We start from the raw sequence: 20,858 nt of genomic DNA on the forward strand, positions 1-20,858 counted from the left end.
AATTATTCATTAATTTTATTAAACAGATTTAAATGCATTTGCATCTCCAACAGTACTCCAAATTATATATGTATTTTGTGAACCATTTGATTGTTTTCCGTAACACTGCTTTTTACGAGACTTTCCTTCAGCAAATGCAGAACCCTAAACAAAAAAACCTGACAGACTGATACACAGAAGTAGCATTTTTGATTTCTCAGCCATCAGAAAACAAAATAACCGTCTCAAAGTGTTGTACAATAAAACAAAAATCAGCAAAACGGAACACACAAAGAAAAAAAAAGACAGTGGCTCTTTCACAGGTAAAATCAGTGCTCATCTACAGGTCTTAAAGGGACAGATACGCAAGAATAAGATGGGGAAAAAACTCCAGGCAAAAGAGTCACAGAAGAACTATATGTAACAAGTACAAGATAATAAGTGTCTGTGATACTAAACAGAAATAAAAAGAAAAAAAAATCAAATTATTATAGTGGGTTCTATAGTTTTGGGCTCTACCAAAATTTGCTGTCCAAAGACTACTAAGTTTAAAAGACATCTGGATATAAAGGTAAATATCATAAAGGCAGTTTTAAAACACATACAACACAGATGGCATGAGCATTATGTTTAATTTAAGACATAAAATTTCTTATTTTCAAATGAGAATAAGATGCTATTTATTGTCTCTAAACAAACACTGTCCATTAATAATTTATGTGAAGAACTTTATTTATGGTACTTAAGAGTCAGAAGAACAGAGCCTGTACTCAATGGAATCAGTGTATTCAATACCACTGGTCCATGTGGACTCGTTATTCAGTTTAGAACTGTACCTGAAGTCCTTTGCAAACAAACTCTACTAGAGAAACCAAAAAAAAAAACTTTTAAAAATTGTACCTTCCCTTTAAGACATAAGGATTACACATTATGGTGGTTGCATATTAAAGTATTCATATTGCACATCATACAAAAATAAGACATTAAATACTGCTTGCTCTACTGTTTTAAATAAAAAAATGAAAATGTCTTTCAACAAATTTCTCTCGTTCCGCTTCTTACTATCCGGTACAGCCCTGCTGTGTTTCAAGTTCATCCAGTAAAGGCCATTTTATTATAATTCACTTTTTTTATTTAGAAAAGTTTGGCACCAAATCCAAAAACAAAACAAAACAGGGATGAGCTACAAAGTCTTATACCTATGTGGCCTGAACTCTGATACGACTAGTTATTTCTGTTTGTTGCTACTGGTGCACTACACACTCACACATTGCGATTCAGTAGTTGAAGCGTGGACCTCTACATAGCTTGGCAGTTCCACTTTAGTCTGGCTTCTAAGAAAAAATAAAGATAGTCTTCTGCCTTCTCTCTCAGGCTGGCTGCTGTGGGTTCACATTCATGTGGGGAGGGTGGCCAAGAAGTCCAATTCTTTGCTTCTGCTTCCTCTGTTCAGTCATCTGGAAAGATTGACAAGATTGTTTTTTTTTTCATTGCTACAAGCCATTTCCTGTGCTAATACAACACCAGTTCTGACGTCTCAGTAGCACTGCGGCAAACCCGCGGGCTGCAGGCACTTGTTTCCACTATAGGATTATAAGAAGCAGCCTCTTCCAAACCTGTAGTTTCTTGTTCTGAGAAACAAAACTAAGTCAGTTGAGAGACAGAGAGGAGAGGCAGGCCGAGAAGAAATGTTGTATCAGACTTAATACCTTCAATGTCACAACAGTCTTTTTTTCTAGAAAAAAATCCCCTTTGATTTTTTTTTACCAATTCAGAATGTGTCAAGCCAACTATGCGGCCTCCTAAACTCCTGCCTCCCCCCACAAAAAACTTACTGAAGCAAGTTTAAGTTTTCACAGGACCTATCCATTACTGATTTCAAATGTTAGAATTAAAGGGGAACTGCACTGAAGTAGAGGTATCTTGTTTTGTTTTTGGTAAACTTTGTTATTTTGATCAAAATGGCAAAGCTTACCTTAAACAAAACAAAATACTTTAGTTCTTTTGGGCAGTTCAGCAAATACTTGAAATTAGGGACCAGGCCATCTGAATATCGCCTGCATTATGACATTATGTGGCAGGTTATGAGGCTCTGCCTGTACCGAAACCGGTATGTCGAAAACCCTCTTCCTTACTAGAACGCTGGTGTTCTGTGCTAGTGTAGCTTCATGTGACTCCTGCAAACAAGGGTCATGAGGACATCATATTAAAAACAACCTTAAAAAAAACAAGTTTGCCTAACTAATATGAAAGATATCTGTCAAAGAAGCCTTTAAAGTAGAGCACGGCCTCGGGGACAGCAATACGATCACAAGATCAAAAGGGGCTCTGAGGGGGGAAGAAAAAAAAAAGAATGAACGAGAAACACAGGGAACAGGGGCTAAAATCTCTCCTGCTGAAATGTAGGCCTTCTAAGCCAAAGCACTGCAAACTAATTTAGGAAATTAGGTTTGAAGTGATGTAACAGATGGAGCAGTCGGTTGTGGGAGTTGTTTTCGAAAGGATTTGCTTGTTTGTGTTCCAGTTGCGTGCGCTGCAGTGTCCGTTAAGACGCAATACGGGCTCGTATTCTCCTGCCCTACACGGCTCCTGGGTAGACACCTTCCGTTACTAGGCTACTTCATTTAAAAAAATAAAAACAGTCATTTGTAACTCTTGGACATTATTTGAAAACCGAAACGCTAACACAGAGTGAGGAGAAGTGAACTCCAGCCTGCTTTTGGCTGCTCTAAAATTAGCCATGACCTCAAATTCAAACACTCTTCTCATTTCAGTACATACTTAAAAAAAAAACAGGTAGGTAGAAGAATAGAAGGCAAGGGTCCCGAGTGGCTCAAATGGTAAAGTCACATGCTCATGTGTAGCTTGAGGTGTGTGATCAGGGGGGGTCGAGTGGAGGCCACTTGAGGAATCCTGGTCACGACTGGCTGAGGCTGGTGAGGGAAGGGGTAGGGATGAGTCAGCCGAGGTTCTCTCGACTCAAGGTGAGATGGTGACCCTCGCAGATTCTGTGGTGCATGAAAGCTGTCAGTATAGTAGGTGGGGAGTATGCCTCTTTGCCAGCAGGTGCTTGGCCTCCACTCCGGAGCTGTGGTGCCCGTGATGCATTAAAAAAAAATGCGTTGATCGAAGGAGTCTACCTACATTTTCTCTTTCTTCCCCGTGTACGGTTGCGGTGTTTGTAACCGTGAACTGAGTTGTGAAAAACACAACTGGTGAAACCAAATTGGGTAGGTAATAACACAAACAATGGGAAAATTGTATACGGTGTTACTCGCAACCACTGTAATGTATTCCTTAGAATACCCTTTCCTCAAATGGCAGTAGTAGATTTGATTTTGAGTGAGTTTATTTTTTCTAGCCTTTGTACCGTACACTGGGTTTTGAGACTTGACTAGACAGTGCCACAACCCCCATTTCCTTTTTTGTCTGGACCACAGGTTCAATGTCAAAAATTGGAGTTCCTTATTGAAACTTCTCCTTTCACAGCCTTCCCCAAACTTTACTAATGGTTTTTGCCAAAGGTAAATACCAATAGCATAAACAGCAAAACATCAAAAACACACAACCAAAAAAAACATGCGAGAAAGAGATGTATATTATGAAGCAATACTGGATATTTTGTGTGGAGACAATAAAGGGATTGATGAAACAAGAACAAAGCAAAAATAGAATACCAGCCACAGCTTTTAAAACAAATTTCAGGGCCAGCCTCACAGAAGGCTAATGGCCCAGTTGTTTCCGAGTTGAAATGTGATAAGAACTTCATGTGATACACCACCCTAAATCTGATTTATTTGGAGCAACAACAATTTTTTATCTTTTCTGTGGCAAGACCTAGATGAATAATCAACTAAGAAATGGAATGCCAAATGAGTGCTCAATGCATGTTTTCTGTCATGATCAAACACTTGTTATGCTGAGTTAACTATACAGAATACAAGAATTTTGATCCACCCTGTCTGAACACTGCACTAAACAGCCCAGGCATTAATGAGCAGAGTGTCTTGGGCCTAAGGGAGGTGGGGGTCACCTCTCAAAGATCTTTTAGCAAAGGAGGCTCAAAGCAATAGACAGCAGGCCTAGAAGTGTTACCATTTTAAAGAGTATTATTGAAGGTATCACTCCTGAAACACTGACTAATATGAAAGTGAGCTATTATCAGATCATTGCTTAAAATACAACTTTAGTTTCAGACAGGATATAGAAAGAAATACTCTTAAATGCTTTTCCTTTAAGACTTTTGGAACAGAGACTGTTTAAAGCAAAGTTCTCCATAGATATTCTATATTCTGGTATCCATTTTATTCATTCAGACAGGGATCACATAAGGTCCTAATGGAAAAGTTTGTTTTTGAGCATGCAAGGGGATTCTGTAACAATCTGTAATCTCATTTCATTATAAGTCAGTTGAGGACCTCGTGATTCACTTTCAGTTCAGAGTATTTCTTTGTTCCCAAATTATTTAATCAGAACTTTAAAGGCTCTTCTGAAAGTTTAAAAACATAAACGGGACAAACACTTTCATTTCATCCTGATTACTGCACTACAAGGCTCCCTAGATAAACTGTGAGCATGAGCAGTCTGTCACTCTTCAAGAAAAATGAGCGGCATGACACAAAACAGGAGAAAATACGCTTAAAGTAGGTGGATATAATTACTGGTGATGGCACTGCATTTGGATTAGGAGCAAATACCCCCAAAAAACAACAATGAGACATCAGAAAGAAAAAGAATGTTGAGCTTCTAATATTTAAGGGAGTTAATTACTGTAAAACTTTCTTGATGCAGTATCAACAGCACAACTCAAACAAGTATGTAGGAACAGTGAGTTAGACTGCTTAACTGGACTCAGTAGTTGTGGGATAATAGGACTGACAATGTCTTCACAAGTGCTTGTACTGGTGCATGGCTTTAAAATCTGAGTTCTAGTTCCAATCACCCCTCTGGCCTGTGAATGCCAACTGCTCGCATGCAGTAAAATCATGGAGCAAGGCCAGGCTGGTTGGCTTTTATGTTGGCGGGCTCTCTCGGTGTCCTCTGCTACAAAGAGCGACCTGTAAAAATCTGCCCCACCGTCTCTGTAGCGGTGCAGTGCTGCCACAAGTGACCGAGTCAAAATCCCATTACGGCCCTGTCACAGGGCAAGTGATACTGAGGCACGGCTGTAGTTCGTTTCCCTGTTCCACTTGCCTGTTCTTTGAGTTCCGTCAGCTGGCCCGACAGGTTGGAGACCAGTTTCATGGTCGACTCCAGCTTCTCCTGCAGGTTGCGGATCTCATTCTGCTCCCCCTCGGCGTCGCTGCTGACCAAGGACATGGCGCGCATCCGGGGGAACCAGTCAAGGTTGTGCTCCTGCAAACACACAAGGCACAGTGCAGACTGCCTCAGACATCCCATCCTGCCTCAGGATGGAGCTCATCACATGGCAGCTGGTCCAGTCTGTGGTTCGCAAGCAGCTCTCTTTCCAGTGAGCACTTCAGTAGGTTTTATCAGCAAGCGGTGTAAAGTTTATCCATCTTTGGCTCATGTGAGGATGATGACTGAAGATCTCAGGAATGCACCAGTATATTATTCCTATCACTAAAATAATTTACATTTAAGGTGAAATTATTTACGTTGTTGCTTTGGCTCAAACTAAGATCAATTACTTGACAGAAGTAATTTTCATATATTCAAGACCCTGAATCTTACCAACTTATACATTTGGTTTTCTTCAAGTAAAATGAATTACATTTGCAAGTCTTACTTAGCAAGACTATTGACATGGGATATCCTCAAAATGTATTGGGACAACACCGTTAAAAGTAAGGTTTTGCTTTACAGTTAGGCAAGTTGCATTTTTGGTTATGAAATTAACAGGAAAGATGAGTATAGGTTTTATTTTTGGGTAATTCCATGCATACACTTGATCATATAAGAACAAAAACACACTTTGAGCTCAAGTCATGTCAAGTAACCATAAGACTCAGGACACATTCACTTTCAGTAAACCTTAGGCTGTAAAAAATGTAATTTCTCCCTCAAAGGGATAACAAAATTCATTACTGTATTGGTTGAGTGTTTCCTAAAATCTTGCAGAAAATACACGATTCAGACTATGCCCTTGGGGGGAAATTAATTTTTCAAGTATCTTGGCACATCAGCATTCAGACTCCCATATAATGACTATTAGCACAATTCCTCCAATTTAATTCAGATTACACAGTGGTTAGCATACATTATATTCCTCACTTCTAGGGGCTTCACAGGCTCTAAACCTGGACTCCTGACAGGTTAAAAACTTGTACAAGTTCTCAACCTGCCCACACGCCTACTGAAATGCCAAACTAAATGGGCAGTACAGCCAATTCCGCTCTGAAAGGAAATGCATGTACTTGCTGTATACAGTAATAGACAGATTTCAGACCAGGCTGTTGCATAGTCTGTCCATATAAACTACTTTTTGTATTAGAATAAAAGAACAAAATGACTGGGCATGGTTTTGAAATATAAAGAGAAGAGTGGTAAAACCTTTGGAAAAACATTAAGAAACAAGCACTTAAATGCTGCATGTAGTTTACAAACCACAAACACAAAGGTGAGATGTGAGAATCTTCTGTCTGAATAGAAGCAATAATGCTACTATTGAGCCCATAGTGACTCAGACAATTCAGAGTGAATGGATTTGTGTAGGATTTCTAAAAAATAATAGGAATTGCGTGGGTAATGAATTAATTTAAAAAGAGCAGTCTTTGAATAATTAAATTACACGGGTCTCCATAAAAAGCAGTCACTTAAGAGTGAATACTATTGTTTTTTATGTAACCTGTCTGACTTTTACAGATTTTGATCATTTACTGCACAAGTGCTTGAAAAACAGAAACCCGCAGATTCTCAAACAGCACAGATGTTGAACAATGTGTTCACACAGCAGTAAGGAAGAAAATATGAGCAAGAGCACCTGTAATTGTATACATAGACTGAATAAGCAAAGACATTCTTCCCCAAAATAAAGTTTAACAGGGAAATACAGCACCCTTCAATTCTTGCCACAGAAATAGGAAAAAATGTTTTAACTTAAAGCATGTTCAATTGGGGAAAATGAACATGCTTAATCTCCAAGGTGTTGTAGTGGTGAGCATTGCTACCTCACAGCACTAGAGTCCAGGGTTCAATCCTGACTGTGGTGTTCTATCTGTGTGGAGTTTGTATGTTTCTTTATTCACATGGGCTTCCTCCGGTTGTTTCGGTTTCTAGCCACAGTCTAAAAACAGACTAGTAGGTTAACTGGCATCTAGGAAAACTGGCCCTGGTGTGAGTGTATGCATGTTTGTGTCTGTGTGCCCTAAGATGGACTGGCATCCCATCCAGAGTGTATCCTGCCTTATACCCGTTGCTTGCTGGGATAGGCTTCGGGTCCCCCATGACCCTAAACTGGATGAAGCAGTTAGTGAGCATGGAAGTATGGAAGGACTGTGTTAAGAAAAAAAAAGTGTTGAAAATGTCAGTGACCATCAGCAGGTGGAACAGGTGTGGGTCATATGAAATTAAATCCCAACAATCAAACCACAGGACTGTCTACACCAGTGAGACGCATGACCATGTTCCCATCAAGCTTACGTCTAGACTAAACCAAAACCCAGGCTCACCTGACTGTGGCACCTTTATAACTTGACAGTTGATGACCAGTGTTTCACAACCAAAAGCCAACAAGTATTGCTCTGAAACCTGGGACAGGAATTAATTGGTGCCTTAGTTAAGTTCCTCCTTAACTATTTCTCCGTTAGGAGCATTTTAATAAGCAGAACAATATCTTTAGGTTTAGACTCTCAACAAAACAATTCAGTATTAGGTTGGGATCAGAGATAACCTAAGAGAAAACAATCTGCCTATACAGACAATTATTAAAAGCATTTATAATCTAAATTCTCTTTAACATTGTACAAAATAATTCTGATACTGTATATGATTTGTCGAGTATTTATTGTTATTATCTTAAAGTCTGACATATACACAAAGGATTTCTAAAGTATATTTGCGGAAGCTGTGAGGCCATCATCAATGATAGATTTCACCTTTCAAATTTTCATTTTATTCACAAAATCCTGAATTGGCCATTTATTTTCACCTCTGTTAAATGACATGGGACTTTTAAAAACAAAAGGAAATAGTTTCTCCACCCTTATAGATTTCCTTTAGCAGAGTCTTAAAATGCTTTATGGGATGACAGTCCAGCCTTTTTAATACGTAATTTCCACATCCTTCGTCAGGTGACCATTAAAGGGCAATGAAGGCAGAACAAAATAACTAGAAAACATGTTTTAAAAAGCTTAATTGCTTCCAAGCACAAATCTAATAATGTCATGTACTGGAGCTCAAAAAAGCCCGAGTCAAGAGTTAGTCTTTCAACAGAGACATGTGGACAGCACTGTATGTAAACTTTGTGGTGAAGCATTATAGATGTCCTCAACTTCTCCATATGACCAATCCACGGATGAAACACAGCTCCTTCATTAAACAAAACATCTGCAGGCTTAATCAAAACAGGGAAAAAAATTGGTTTATGGCGATTGTTAAGCATGTAACTCCAAAAAATCTGCTGCAGCTTTCAAACGCAGCAGCCACAGGGCAGCCCTGCTACACATTCTTTCTGGTCTCTTCCTCATTCAGCACTAGCCTGCCACATACCAATGTTATTGTGTACTGTCTCAACTCGCCCTCCCACAAGCTTGGGCAGTGCAAGTGGGGGCTGCACAGCCTGCTTGCTTGTTCCCGTCAATGTTCACCGTCTGACTCGCTTTCATCTGGAGGGCACTTGAAACCACAAAAGGAAGCTGGCTCACCACATTTCACAGGCTTTCTGGTTAGGGCCCTTCTAGGTAAAGTGGAGAATGGAAAAGTCCCCACAGCGCAAACAGCACTGCAATCTCAGACACGGGGGAGTGCTGACCAGCCTGCAGATCTGGCCGCAGCGCGAATTTCAATCAAACAGCGGAGTGCGAAGAGAGAAAAAAAAACGGAAGAAGAGGGGAATCACAGAGTTAGCAATGCATCACTACTCATTCTGAGAAGACGCACAAAGTAGCGTTTCTCAGCCTTCCTTCCTGAGACAGACGTGGCAGTTAAATTTACCTTCACTGCCCTCAATCACATTAACCTGGCTTAACCTGTCAGGCCCACTTTTTCCTTTAACAGCTTCCACAAAACTTGTAAGGCTTAATGACTGTAAAACATTAACAAAAAATAAATAAAGTTAACATTGGCAAAAGCACTTACTTTTCTTAAATTAGCGAGTTGTATTGTGACTGATTACCTTCCAAAGGGCAGTAAGACTACCTTGTGAAGAAGGGAGAATTCAAGGCTTTCTTCAAGCTGTTGCCCACATCTTGGCAACAATGCAAATTAATCTCTCACTCATTCCTTGATTCACATCATTAAGCAATAATGGTAAAATACTAAATTAACAATTTGTCAATATCTCAGGCTGTATATACCCTCACATTATGTACTTCATTTGTCACTTCATAGACAAATGGATGTTCCTAACAGTTAACTGCTGTCTTGTTTTATTAGACTGTTTTTTGCCAGGCCAGCTAATGGTTGAGGCAAAGCATTGCTTCTCAGGAGACAAATAGGGTTGAATGTGATAGAGCAAGCGTGTGCAATGCTTTACAAGGTAAAATGGTTCATTGATGGGCTTCACAGTTCTTTGCCAAACAGATTTTTTATAACCCCCTTTGAATTATCTGTTCAGAGAATAATTATTTTCTTTCCTAGGATACTAAAAGACTGAATACTATAGACAATTGTAACATAAGAATGGATATATGGAATGCTTCACAAGCTGAATACATAAAATCCTGTCAGTGTTGCATGTTTTATGTTTCTTAACCTGTGTGTGCTTTGAGATTAAGCAGCATACTATCAACACTGTGCCCACTTGTGTTTCCAGGAACGGAAGAAATAAACACTTGGCACATGAGAGTTCTGGAAAAGAGGATTCCAGGGACTCTCACATAGCTCATCCATTAGAAATCTCCCGCATGAGTGATTACAAACCTGATTCAGCTCATTTCTCAGCTTTGTTCCCGGAATCACCATGTTGAACGCTGTGAGCAGTGTTACAAAATATATCTTAGAGGACATCATCGCTTTGTCTGCCTTGGAAACAGGAGGTAGTCAAAGAGCAACTTGCAATATAAACTGATGTGTTTAAAAGACAACTGCGTTTTCAAATGAATTGTATTAAAAATATCTTGGACGCCACTTTCTGCACTAGGTTTAGAGACATACTGTCAATTACAAGATCTGGAGCCTTTAATTTCTTAATTCACCCCCACATTGCTAACGCTGTTTACAATTGAAAACATTGCCAGTAAGTCTGATATCACCTCATCACATTCTAGTTCGTCGACTACTACAATTTTATACCAATTCAAGTGGAGTGAAGGAAGTGCATTTTTCGTTTTTAAAACCACAAGGACCAACACACAAAGACAGGATGCTGTGCGGTTTTTCAGCTACAAAACAAGACGCAGCAAGAAGTGGGGTCTAAATGCTGTTTACGGAATCGATAACAAAACTACAACACGAATGCATCTGAATATTAACGCTGATAATATGCAACAGACAAAAAGATCAACCTGTAGGCACAAGTGAATTTGAGCTTCAGCTGTAAAAGCTGTGGTGGAAGCACTTTTGATAGAACCGTATCTGGTTGACCAAGCTAGCAAACCTCACTTGTATCACATCAGTAAAAGAAACGTCGGTTAACACGTTTCACGAGCTGACGGCATTTCATTCAAGTTTGTCATCAATTTTAAACTGACGTTTACAGTTGTCACGTCTTGTTTTACTATGTATGGTAGTTCCTGTTTTTTTTTCTCGCATACATGATGAACTTCACTAGGCTTTCTTTTAGATGTGAGGTTGATAAGCCTGGGAATACAGTTCTGACCAGACCGAAAAAACACTTAGAAAATATTCTAGTGCCGATTCAAAGGTTCAGTCTCCCTGGTCAAAACATCTAGTGAAAGAACATTTCCTGTTAAAAAAAAAGTTATTAAAAGCAATATCTGAAGGAAAACAAAAAGCAATCCTTTAAAACGACTGAAACCATTCAGCCACAGCTGACTTTATAAACATCCGCAAAAGATCTTTAAGGCAGAATGGCAAACCATTACTGAAAAGCACATATAGAATAAAATACCACAGTCTTAAAAGTTCAGTTTTGTAGTCCCAGTGTATAACTCAGCATGTCTAAATATTAGAATTATCCTATTTTCTTGTCAAAATTCTGTGGTATAAACAACCTTCTCCATCTTGCCTTCATTGTAAGGATACTGTACATAAGGGCCAAGCCACCAGAAACATTTACTTCTGTTGCTTTTTCCATGTTGTGTTTAGTGTTCTCCTACAGCAGTATCACCTTCCTCTGTGTCTAGGCTGCTTGTTTTTATGCTGTAAGGCTCTGAACCAACCTATCAAAATGAACGCCTTTCAGGTTTGCCGAGCTCTTTCGCTTCTGTACAAGCAGGGGAGAAAACAGTTAAGCACTTCAACACATGCCAAAGCAGGTCAGTGGGGGCTCACTGTGAGGAAGTCAATGACACGGCAGGAATGCAGGCGGTCTGCTTCACTGAGCGGCTCCCAGACGGGGGCTCCGATGTGCTTCATGGTGTGGGTCGGCTAATCCTCTCTCAGGTGACTACTCACAAGACTCTCAGGCTCCCTCGCATAAATAGCAGGACAAACAGCAAGACTGCAGAAGCACATCAAGCTGAAAGGATTTCAACTCTCCCATATCGGAAGGCCTCATCATTAAAAGACAAAGGAACTGCGGGGAAAAAAAAAAACTATTTTCTATCCACGACCTCTTGACTACTCAAACAACAGATAAGGTGATTGTCATTGCCTTTAATGCTTTCTTCAATCCTGAAATTGAAGATAAAACCCTTCCATAGAATAATGCTTCCAAACAATAAAAGACAAGTGATCAAGTAAATGATGAAAGGTACACTGCTTACACCAATCGCAATACAATGTCAGGTTTCATAACTTTCCAGGTTAAACGCCTTAAAAACGGTTAAATATTCAACAGTGAGTGCGGAGTATGACACCTACATTACATTTCCCACACTGCTCAACAGTCATCAGGAGGCGGCTGGGTTTCTGATCACCAGACTGGTGTGTTTTTGCAGGGGCGGGAAGTTGAGGATGACTAAGAAAATGCAGGACCAGCATTTGGATTATGGATTAACTCTTTCCTTGAGAAGGGGATTCCCAAATCTTAGTATGACCCCTCAGAATACAACACTCAAACATCATGACAGAGAATGCCAAATCTTTAAAAAGTCAATGGTCAGAAAAACAAAGCTGACAAAATGATTGACATCTTGGAGTTTATCTAAGAATCTAGCAGAAATAATGCATTTTAAGATTAAAATAGCTTGATCACAATACAATATTTAGAACCTTTTACTCATTGGCCACATCTTTAATAAAATGCATTGGAAACAAGATATTTTTATTCACAAAAGATGAATCTCATCACAGAATCTTATTGCATTTACGTGTAAAGGGTAAAAGGTGTATTAAACCAGCCTTTACTTGCACTGTAGAAAAAATGAGAATTCTTTCAAGTGGAACATGTCATTTGAAAGCATTAAAGATCTCCATGAATTTACCCTGTAGATTAAATGATATGCAAATAAAACCTTATACCATTTATGTCCATTTCTAACACATTTCCAAGTTTACTTTTCAGGAAACTAACTCGATTCAGTGTTTAAAGCTCAGATAAGGTAGAACTTTGGAAATGTGCGGTCATTCACAACCTCTTCCACCCTGGTATGATGAAATCTGAAGTGGTTCCAGCTATGTCTTGGTCAAAAGGTATGAGTTGTAGAGACCAAAAAAAACACTGAACAAGATAAAATAAAGGAGTGCCTACAGGAAATCCTGAATTATGGGTATTGTAGCGATACACAGTGCATATAATCAGATGTATAATGGGGGTGTTTTCCAAAACCATATAGCTTCAACCAAAATTAAATGCCTCAGTACTGTGTTCTGAGACTACTTTTTTTAATCAGTGGCACGGTCTGACAAAATCTCAGGAGGCAATCTTCTTACTTCAAGCTGATCTTTTGAAAAATGCCCAAATAAAGTTTGTATTTGGTCCCAGCTCTTCAGCCATGCGATTCCTTGTGGTCTTACCTTGATCATTTCTGCTACATAGCTCTCAGGCCCAGTGTACTCTGTGGAGTCCTTCACTCTCACCAGGACTATGAAGAAAAGGTAATGCCACATGTTGTGTTCCTCCTTGATGTGCTCCTCAAATGTCACCGTCTTGTTGTCAAATTTGTCTCGTTCAAGACCTTTTGGTGAAAGATGAAACCACAAGTGGATTAAATGACTTAAAAAAGAATAATGTTTTCACACGTGTGTTCATAACAGGACTTCACATGATAAGATGATGCAGCCTTCCTCCAAACGCTAATAGGAAATGGTAACCACAGAATCCCTAATTCTGCTTGGCTCTTTGAACTTTCATGTTCGGTTTTTGACCAAACCTCACATGTAAAACTCCCTCAAAATGTTGCTGATCATGATCATTTCACAAGGCCCCAACCCCAGAGAAACAGCACATCAACTCATTTGATTATGATTGCCTCTGTAGGGATTTGGAGTCCAACTACATAATCTCATTCTCCCTTTCAGACCTTCAAACAATCATTTAATAACATGATATCTGGGTAAGGACATCTTAGGGCAGAAGCTGAAAGATACTATGCAAGCAGAAGGAAACCAGGCTTCTGAGGTAATAATGACTCATATAAGCCAATAACACACAAAATCTAATGTTCTCTCATACAAAAAGATATATGAGCGATGTTGCCAAATTTGTCCTTTCCCACCTATTAGCATATCCCACTAAGTTAAGACTAAGAAAGACGTGACTTTCAGGATTCCTTCAGATGCCTCCTCAGTTTGCTTTTATGTTCACTCCTGCTTTATTGAGAAAAAACATATGCATTTCTAATATGATATTTTTGTTCTCACCGTCTCAGTCAAGGTCAGCCAGTAGGAAATGACGGCTCTATGCACAACATTTTGGCATTTAGACATTTCATTTTTCTGATGTGGAAATTAATGTGTGCTAATCTTACAAAAAGATGACATCAGTGATGTCTAACAGCAAATAATAATAATCAGTGACTGATGAAAACACAAATAATCTACGTAATTTATAGGAGAAAAGCTCTTAGCAGGACCATCTAAATAGATTAATTATATGCCCCTTATACGCCTGTGAAGTCAAAGTTTGACTTTACAAATGTGAAACCGAATTAGAAATCTCACTTCATGCATGTGATAGGATTTCGAATTCCGCTTTGAGAAATTGAGAGTTAATCCTCACATTGTCATAATTCCTAGCTGTAGCTTGCTCCTGAAACACTATAATGTAGATATCTGTTTCCAGCTAAAGATTAAACATATACTACAGAACCCCCCTTCCTAATCAATCAGTTGTCGGGTTTTGTCAATCTATACATTCAAAAACCTTCATTTAAAAAGAAACAGCCAAATGCTGTATATACTGTGTATGTAGTCTCCAGACTACTCTCAGCTGTGATTTCTCAGCAGTGAGGATAACAACCGAATGGTAACAGGAAGAACTCCTCCAACACAATGGTGACTAACCATTCCAGGAAGAGGGGGTGGTTTGGTCCCTGGCTATCGCCAACGAGGCTAATATTAACTCTTGAAAAAATTAACTTTCTGTTGCAAGCCAGCTGCACAATATGCTGCAACAGTGCTTTGTCGTGCAACTGGACATATGGTACTTCTCCATGTTCATCCATCATTTTGGTTGCCTGCAGTCATTTGCTTCAGAACAATGTAACAGAAGCATGTCTCTTTGTAATGTGCACTAAAGCTAGTTTGTAAAACTAAATGCAATCATTTCATTTTCCAACATTTGTGAAGCTAGGCATTTTTTTAACTCAAATTCACTGGATCGCACAGCTACTATATGTGAAAACCTGAACTTCCACCCATCCACCGATTCATTTTGAAACAGATTTTTCCAGTTCACGTTCGTGGGAGGAGCTGGAGTCTATCTGGAGTCTAACAGGTACAAGGCAGGGTACAACCTGGTCTGTGAGACCGACACAGTCATGCACATTCTCACACCAGGGCCAGTTTTCCCAATCAGCCAATTAACAGTATATTTTTAGACTGTGGGAGGAAACTGGAGCACCTAGAGAAAAAAACATGTAAACCCAGGGAGAACATGCAAACTCCACCCAGACAGCCCAGGTCTAGAACAAAATCCACAGATTTACCCTTGTTTAGTGAGGATGTTTTCTGTGATCTAAAACCGAAACACAGGACCACATTAGTGTGACAATAACGCCAGTGTTTATTCAAAACCTTACCACAAATAAAGCAGGTTGTCTTCAGGACTTCCTCCTTTTTCTGTTTCTCACTCCTGAGATCGGCGAAGGTGTCAATGATGACTCCAAAGATCAGGTTGAGGACAATGATAATGACCATGAAGAAGAACAGGAGGTCATAGATCACACGGGCAGCAAAGAGAGGCTCCTGCCAAGGTAAAATCGAGCATAAGAGACCTGGGAACAGCATGCCACAGACACCGTACTATCACTATTGGGAGATAGACAGCCTGTCAGAGAAACTCTACTATTGTCTAAGCAGTAGTTCTTGAAATGCTAATAGTGCCAAAATTCAAGTTTCAAACAAATTGAATTTAAATTGCAAAAGCAGGCTGTACTTGGATATGATAAACAAGGGTGTTGCTTCATTTTTGAGGTCCTCCACAACATGCAACACATGTGACATCTCTCTTATGAGGGCATGTTGCATACAAGCTGATTAACAGACCTATTTGTTTTTTACACAGTAACAAACGTTTTCCCAACAGTTGCCATTCTTGCACTCACAGCTATAACACTAACGTTTTGTATTAAGTAACAAGGTTACACAAAATACGTAATTCCCATGGTTGATAAAGCATTGGCAACGGAGATATTTACACCTAGAAAGCAAAAGGAATAGCCATTGTTTCTGAACATGCTTCTCAAGATGTAAAAACAACCCTGAAAAAAAAAACTATTTCTTGACATGACGATTATTCTAAGACAATTTCAAACCCAGCAGTCTTATATTACATTTTTGAATATTTTTGAAAAACAGAAATGTTGGGAGGAATTTCTTTTTATAGTCCTTATATATCCATATTTCCTAAGTGAGTAATAATGGGTTCTTAAATGAAAGTATTTTTCAGAGGTTTGCAAACTTTTGTCATTTCAACTTAAATCTTTTTTCAAATTCAAACGTAAGATATCATTGAAACCATACCCCCATTGCAGAAGCAAATTCATTGTATTTTGTTTTTTCAACCTTCAAGAGACCAGTTTCACAACACATAAATCAGGACGTTTTTCCATTTAACAAGTAAGGACAGACAAAGGATACTATTGCTAAATCAGTCCATGGGGGAAAGGAGCTCAAAGCCCCATGTGTTAATATTCAATTCTCTTTAAGGACAAGTATGCACCAAAACAGGCCTTGCATCACTTAAAATTCAAGACTCGCTGAAAAGAAACCAGCTTCTTAGAAAAAGAAAGGTTTCACATTTCTTTGGTAAACCATATTGACATCTCTGTGCTGAATTCAACATTTACTGATTTGCATTAAAAGCACCAACTACAGTAAAGGCTGCCTTTTTGTGATTTCCCCACTAGCAGAATTCAGTAACAATGGAAATCTCAAGCAACATCTGAAAAGGTACTTTTTTCAACCTGCAAAAACATTTATGCAACACGACAGCCGATTATTTTTTTATTGGAAATTCTTCAATGTTTTTTTTTCAGAGCTTATGACATTTTTGTGCATGACTCGGTCAGTTTTGGCAATGCGTTCTGCATCGGCGCTGTTAATCTTGAAACGGTTTTAAAATGTAGTGAACTGGGGCACAACTCTTACATCGGCCGACAAGATGAAATAAAAGAGCAGAAGCCTGCAAATTGCACGAACAATATCACATTTCATTAAGGTCAAAAGAACGAAGAGCAAACAAAACAAAACCTGAGATTAACGTTGGTGGCTTACTCAATGGCTTTTCTAGGCTCTACACTCAAAGATGTGGGGTTAACAGGCCAAAAGTGAAGTGAGTTGGACAGTCAGCTCAAATTTTGGTGCTGGAATATCCAAAACAGCAGAAATCATAAATAAGAAGTCTTGACTGAAATGGTTCACTCCAAAGACCAACTGATTCATCAGGCCAGGACTTACGTTCACCGGAAGATCTCCAATATATGTTCTCCCTGTCACCCATCACAGACCATCATATTTGACAGCCCCGCAACCTGGTGGCACTAAAAAGACTCCAAATTCTTTTAAAACAACGAAAGGGAAATTGTTCCCTCCAATACCTCCTTGGATGGCTTGCGGAGCACGTCCCCCACACCGCCCCCACTCCTCAGCCCGTGGCTCAGCACAGTGACGATGCACATCAGCAAGGACTCGCAGGTCCGCTCCTTATCTTCGAACACAGTCGACTCTGTACTGTGAGCTGAACAAACAACCATCCAAAATGACATTAATAACATGATTTTATGAGAACTTGAGTTCTAGGTGTTACGCATTGTTCACAAGGTAACATTTATATACTGTAAATATAGTATGTGTGCAAAAAGTTACAGACACATGCGCATATGTAAAGTGACAAATCACTGGCTAGAGTGAAAGTGATGGCCAACTGACTTCTACCCAGGGTTCACTTTTCAGTTCAGCTGTAGGACATTCAGAGTCTAGGAGAGCATGACAAATTAGAGCCCTCTGCTTTTTATTCTTTTGAAGCTGTGCATAGTGCTGGTGTGCCGATTAATGCCATCTGACTTTGCTTTGGGGAAAGAGATCTTGGTAAAAAAAAAGAGCTTGTTAAACCTGGAAAGATGCTTTGATGAAGCAAAGATGATTTTATTTTCTGAGGTGAGACACCTAGGTAAATAGACATCCAAAGCTTTATAGAGGAGAATCTTTGTCAGAGTTTAGACGAGACTCCAAAAAGAATAAGAGTTTTATTTGGCCTTTTTTCCCCCTCTATTGAGTAAATTATATAGTCCTTCACTCTTTTAAATGAAACTACTTAATGATGGCAGCATTCCTACATGAGAGATATACTGTAAATATACATATTCCATACATTTTTACATATACTTTATACATACAGTACAAACACACACTTGCATTCTGCACAAATAAAAGTAATAAAGTATTTAGTGGAACAGAGAACTATACATGCCAAATAAAAACTAGAGGACTTTCAAAACTCACAAATTTGTTACATTTGAAAATTATTTACCTTTGTCTGTCAGGTAAGGCAAATCACATAATTGTATAATTTAACCAAGAACTATACTTCTGAAGCCCATAGATTAGTATCTCCTACAGCACTCGTAAAGACATTCTGAATTCATGAACAGCAACTATTTAAGAACAAATATATCAGAGTAATAGTTAAAAAAAATAAGTGTTGGCTTCGAAAGATCACCGAGGATAGAGAGTTTTGACTGCTTGGCTAAACACTTGAAGCTACTTGGTTTTTGACAGTTTGGGGTTATTTTTTGGGGTTTTGCACAGCTAGTTGGAAAATTTGAGTCAGCCCGACCTGAACTTTAATCCCGTCTCTGAAGAGGTGAAAAGCTGGCGCCAAATGGCATTAACCTTCTGGCTTAATTCTGCTGGTTCACCCACAAGGTCCGCTGTGGTAGTTTCTTTTCTGACTGGGAAACCTGATTTTTTAAAATCTTGTGCTTCCCTAATTATATCTGATCTCATGACAGCCATGTTTATGGATTAAGAGCTCAGAATCTTAAAGATGAAAAAGTCAGGAAACTACACATATATAAGCAGCTATCAAGTTGTAAAAAAATCAGAAATGACCAGTATTAAAAAAAAAATACTGTAATACATTTCCAACAGAAAAGATTACAGAAGAAACTGTTGTTCACGAAGTGCAAACATTAGCGCAAGAGGAACAAAAATCGAGATACTTCTGTTCGTATGAAAGCCAAGCACAGGTTCTTACCTTCGATAGGCTGAGCTGAACAGTTTTCACCACTGTCTGCCCGACAGACTCCTGAAGACAGAAACTCCCCTGCCATACTGGATCCACTTTCTGTAAATTAGCAATACAGATCTGTCAGAGTCTGAGGATCACCTTTTAAATGCTCAAACAGAAATTAAACCTGCAAAGAAACTGTTTGCAAGCATGTTATAGGTGGAAGTACGTTACCTGGATTCAATCTTTTAAGTAGCTACAATACTAGTTGAATCCAGATTTGTAACTCAGTTCATAACAACGTCTTGCTGTGAGAGTGAAACTTTATACATGAAGTTTATAACAATTCTTGCTATGACAATGAAACTTAATTTATATATAATCTACGCTGGATGTAATATTCAAGGTGCTCACAGAATTAAATATTCATGAATGTAGCGGAGGAATTAACCTTTTAAAGGCAACTGTAAGCAGAGCTTATATGAAGTATGGAACCCATGACAACCAGAACAGCACACAGTGTTTCAAGCGCATTTTCGTTCATAACGCACGGCAGTCCTGAATTCCTGCCAAGAATGACTGGTTGAGAATAAGAAACACCCACGATACAACAAGAATAAGAAAATATCTCTCATATAATGCACGGATATACTCAATGTCAACTGGTCTTGACCTGGTCCTCATGCTTTGATATACGGAGGTCAACTATCAAGCACAAAGCAATCAAAGTTTCAAAACTCAAGCATATTATGATGGATAGTTGTATGTGCAAGCTGCCAAAAAAAGTAGGAAGTTAAATCAACACTGCAATGAAAAAATGAAAAAAAAACAAAACATTTTAGCTATGAAAGTCTTCTTCAGGTGCGTGAAGACACCACAGCCTAAATTTGTATTTGCTTGTTTTTTACCTATTTGCAGCACGGGATGAATCTTTATTGAGATATGTTGTAATTCATTAGATCATCATATGACTTCTTACGCATTATTGAGATGTGTGTTAAGAGGGTGGGGCATGATATTCAACGGGAAGTATGATACATGCTCCGTCAAGAGCCTTTTACCTAGTGTTTTGTTTGGTATCCTATCGACCTCCAGGATGAAGTCATCTTTGAAGAAGATGTACCCAACAATGGAGAAGAGATAGACGAGGATGAGCGCGAGCACAGCGGTCAGGATAATTGAACGGCCATTACGCGTCACACTCTTAATGACATTAAGCAGCGTCTCTTCTCTATAAACCAAATCAAACAGCTGGGGAAGGGAAAGAAAGAATCTGATTGTAGACAGCAGCATTCTCAAACAATTCTACAATTATAAAGTCTTTTCTCAACCTACTGCTTTAGAGAAATAAAACGGTATTGTAACAGATCTGCTAACAACCTAAAGTGCAATCCCATGGTATTACATTCATTCAACAACTTAAGGCGATAAAAACTTAAAGTGATCAGGTAACGTTACTTTCTATGCTTTAGCTTCAAAATAATCGTTTTTAATGTTGGTCACTTGGGTCCTGATCTTCATGAGGTGTTGAATGTAATGCCAATCACTATAGTCTAACCCCACATCAATCATCCTAAACTAAATTGTCTTCAAACAATGATCATTTCCAGCACAAATCTGGAAGGTTAAATATTAACCTTTGTCATACTGCAGAGATTAAGACAAAAGCAAAAGAGGAAGCTTGTGTGGTTAAAGACAGAAAGTAACAACTCAAACCTGAGATTCACAAAAATAGCACTTTATAGATGAGACTTAGTGATGCTCTTCTGTGCTGTCTTAAGCAAGAAATATAATTATATCATAT

General features: G+C 38.9%; 1 protein-coding gene across 14 annotated transcripts in view; it reads right to left on the minus strand.

Moving 5' to 3' along the window:
- Positions 1 to 20,858, minus strand: part of itpr1b (inositol 1,4,5-trisphosphate receptor, type 1b) — a 137,091-nt gene continuing 116,233 nt past the window's right edge. For all 14 annotated transcript variants that reach the window (XM_015347347.2, XM_015347346.2, XM_015347349.2 and 11 more), the window contains 7 exons: positions 20,116 to 20,305; positions 19,082 to 19,171; positions 17,424 to 17,563; positions 15,405 to 15,570; positions 13,180 to 13,340; positions 5,173 to 5,334; positions 1 to 1,436 (listed from right to left, as the gene is read on the minus strand). In XM_015347347.2, the coding sequence (XP_015202833.2) occupies positions 1,350 to 1,436; positions 5,173 to 5,334; positions 13,180 to 13,340; positions 15,405 to 15,570; positions 17,424 to 17,563; positions 19,082 to 19,171; positions 20,116 to 20,305 (996 nt within the window). In that variant the 3' untranslated portion in view covers positions 1 to 1,349. The remainder of the gene's footprint in view (positions 1,437 to 5,172; positions 5,335 to 13,179; positions 13,341 to 15,404; positions 15,571 to 17,423; positions 17,564 to 19,081; positions 19,172 to 20,115; positions 20,306 to 20,858) is intronic.

This window comes from Lepisosteus oculatus, chromosome 4, assembly GCF_040954835.1.
Source record: "Lepisosteus oculatus isolate fLepOcu1 chromosome 4, fLepOcu1.hap2, whole genome shotgun sequence".
In the NCBI taxonomy this organism is placed as follows: Eukaryota; Metazoa; Chordata; class Actinopteri; order Semionotiformes; family Lepisosteidae; genus Lepisosteus; species Lepisosteus oculatus.